Source organism: Papilio polytes, unplaced genomic scaffold (assembly GCF_000836215.1).
Source record: "Papilio polytes unplaced genomic scaffold, Ppol_1.0 DF824208.1, whole genome shotgun sequence".
In the NCBI taxonomy this organism is placed as follows: Eukaryota; Metazoa; Arthropoda; class Insecta; order Lepidoptera; family Papilionidae; genus Papilio; species Papilio polytes.
In genome coordinates this window covers 246890-249302 of record NW_013524996.1, presented here as the reverse complement: position 1 = coordinate 249302, position 2413 = coordinate 246890, and the positions used below count along the sequence as shown (strand labels likewise).

Sequence of the window (2413 nt, the reverse complement as noted above, 5' to 3'; positions counted from 1 at the left end):
CTAGCTGTTGCCCTTCGTCCCTATGGTATTACAAAACATACGAACTATTTAAACAACAAAAAACTAAGTATCCCGCAGGAACCGGACATTTCTCGGAGATGAACCTTATCCCATGTGTACTCCAGACTTTGTTTTATATCTGTGCCAAATTTCAATAAGGTATGTGGAACCGTTGCAGAATGATCGAGTAAACATTAAAAAACTAATTTAATGAATCCCACGGGAACCGTAACTATTCCCGGGAAAATAAGTAGCCTATGTGTTCTTCGAGACTATGCTTTATATCTGTGCAAAATTTCATGGAGATCCATTCAGCCGTTTAGGCTACAAACGCTTACAAACATCCATCCATCCATCCATCCATCTAAACTTTCGCATTTATAATATTACTATGATATAGCATAGAGTATAGATTAGTATGATATATTCTCACTTTAATAGTACGATCCCCGCTGGCACTGACTATGTATTTCTCGTCAAAGTCGACCACATTAACAGCAGCGCGGTGGCCGACCAGTACCCGCCGCAGCATTATCTCTGTCGTCGACGTCATGTCCCATACTGCTATCGAACGGTCCTGGAAAACATTACATTATTATATCCCTTAAATGTATCTTTATCAAATGTATATATAACTAGCTTTCGCCCGCGAATACGTCCGCGTGGTATTAAAAGAAACAAAAGTGAGTAGTCTATGTGTTCTTCCGGACTATCCTCTACATCTATACCAAATTTCATCGAGATCCGTTCAGCCGTTTAGGCTACAAACTATAACAAACATCCATCCACCTAATCGCATTTATAATATTAATATGATATATTGGGTGTTTTTTCATATTTTTTCATAATAATTTTAAACAATTAATATGAAAAAACACTCAATATATTTATTACCTAAATAATTTCCAGGGAGACTTAAAAACCATGCATTTAAGAGATATTATTTACTAGCTTTTGCCCGTCACTCCGTCCGCGTGAAATTATAAAAAAAAAAATCAAAAATATGCAACCTGTCTATACATGTCTGACTTTCATCGAGATCCGTTCATCAGGGTACAAACATCCATCCATTTCACATTTATCTTACTAATATCATAAATGCGAAAGTTTAGATGGATGGATGTTAGTTTGTAGCCTAAACTGCTAAACAGATTTCGATGAAATTTGGCATAGACGTGGTGGATTGTCTGAAAGAACACATAGGCTACTCATTTTTTTTAATTCCACGCGTTCGGAGTCGCGTGCGACAGCTAGTAACAGTAATTTAAGTCCCTTTCTCTTTACCACCCTTTTCTTATAAGGAGAGGATGAGAAGGGGATGTGGATTTGACGGAGGAGATACATATGAAAGGGAAATATCCTCTTTATGTGCATCTCCTCTGTCGGATAAGGGTAGGCAACCAAAACGCAAAATACGCGCTAGTCGTGGAGTTGCGGAAACCGTAGCCCCTACTACTACTAAGGGTAGGCAACGCATCTGCAATAGCGGATGTCTGGGCAGCGGTCACTTCGCCATTTTGGCGAATTGACGTGGCCGCTTGCTCGTTTGCCACCTTATGTTATGTAAAAAAAAAGTATATATTTATTATCATACCTTACTGCACGTAACCATCATTCCATTACAGAACCTGAGATGCAGCACAGCCTCGCAGTGGTGTATGAGGGTGTTCAGCATGGCTCCGGTGGCCACATCCCACACTCGTACTGTGCTGTCCGAGGAGCCGGAGATGATTGCTCTCTCATCATACTGCAGGCAGAGTACTGACCCTGTATGTCCTTGCAGCTCCTGGAATTCACATAATATAGTGTTACCTTGCTCTATTAAAAAAAACATACAGATGAATTGAGTACCTCCTTTTGGGAAGTCATTTAAAAACATAGCCTATGTTACTTATTGTCAGCTTTTTAATGTTGCAAGAATCTTTTAAATCAGTCCCGTAGTTATTTAGTTATTTCAATGCTTACAAAAAAAAAAGATTTTTCCTCTTTATAATATTAGTATAGATAAAATCAGCCAGCTCAGTATATGTCACAACTGAAGGGGAGCCTACCCTAAGTTTTAGGTTATAGTCAACCGCACTGCGGAACTTCACACATATCTTTGTATTTCTCTCTCACCGTAAGAACGTCAGGTAAATTGCACATTAAATTAATTAAGAAAATTAGTACGGTGTAGAGTTGGCGCAACACTAGATTATCGGCATTAACGTCACATCCCTAGCTGACAGCTGTCAATGTCATTAGAAGGACTGGAATATGCGCGCGTTCGGGACTTGACGTTTGACAGCGCTGACGCTCGGTTGAAGTTAGGTTATAATTTCTGGAAAAAGTGGTTTTGTTCAGTTTATATTGTTGATTTTATCTTGTTGAGGCTTTATTATTATTTTTTGGTGGTGGGTGTTAAGTTATCTTA

General features: G+C 38.9%; 1 protein-coding gene across 1 annotated transcript in view; it reads right to left on the bottom strand.

Moving 5' to 3' along the window:
* LOC106110650 (F-box/WD repeat-containing protein 11) overlaps positions 1–2413 on the bottom strand; it is a gene marked incomplete at its 3' end in the record, with an annotated part of 17658 nt that overhangs the window by 2567 nt on the left and 12678 nt on the right. Inside the window, exons 7-8 of the mRNA XM_013292539.1 lie at positions 1595–1786; positions 395–577 (exon numbers count right to left, since the gene is read on the bottom strand). Coding sequence (XP_013147993.1) covers positions 395–577; positions 1595–1786 — 375 coding nt within the window. The remainder of the gene's footprint in view (positions 1–394; positions 578–1594; positions 1787–2413) is intronic.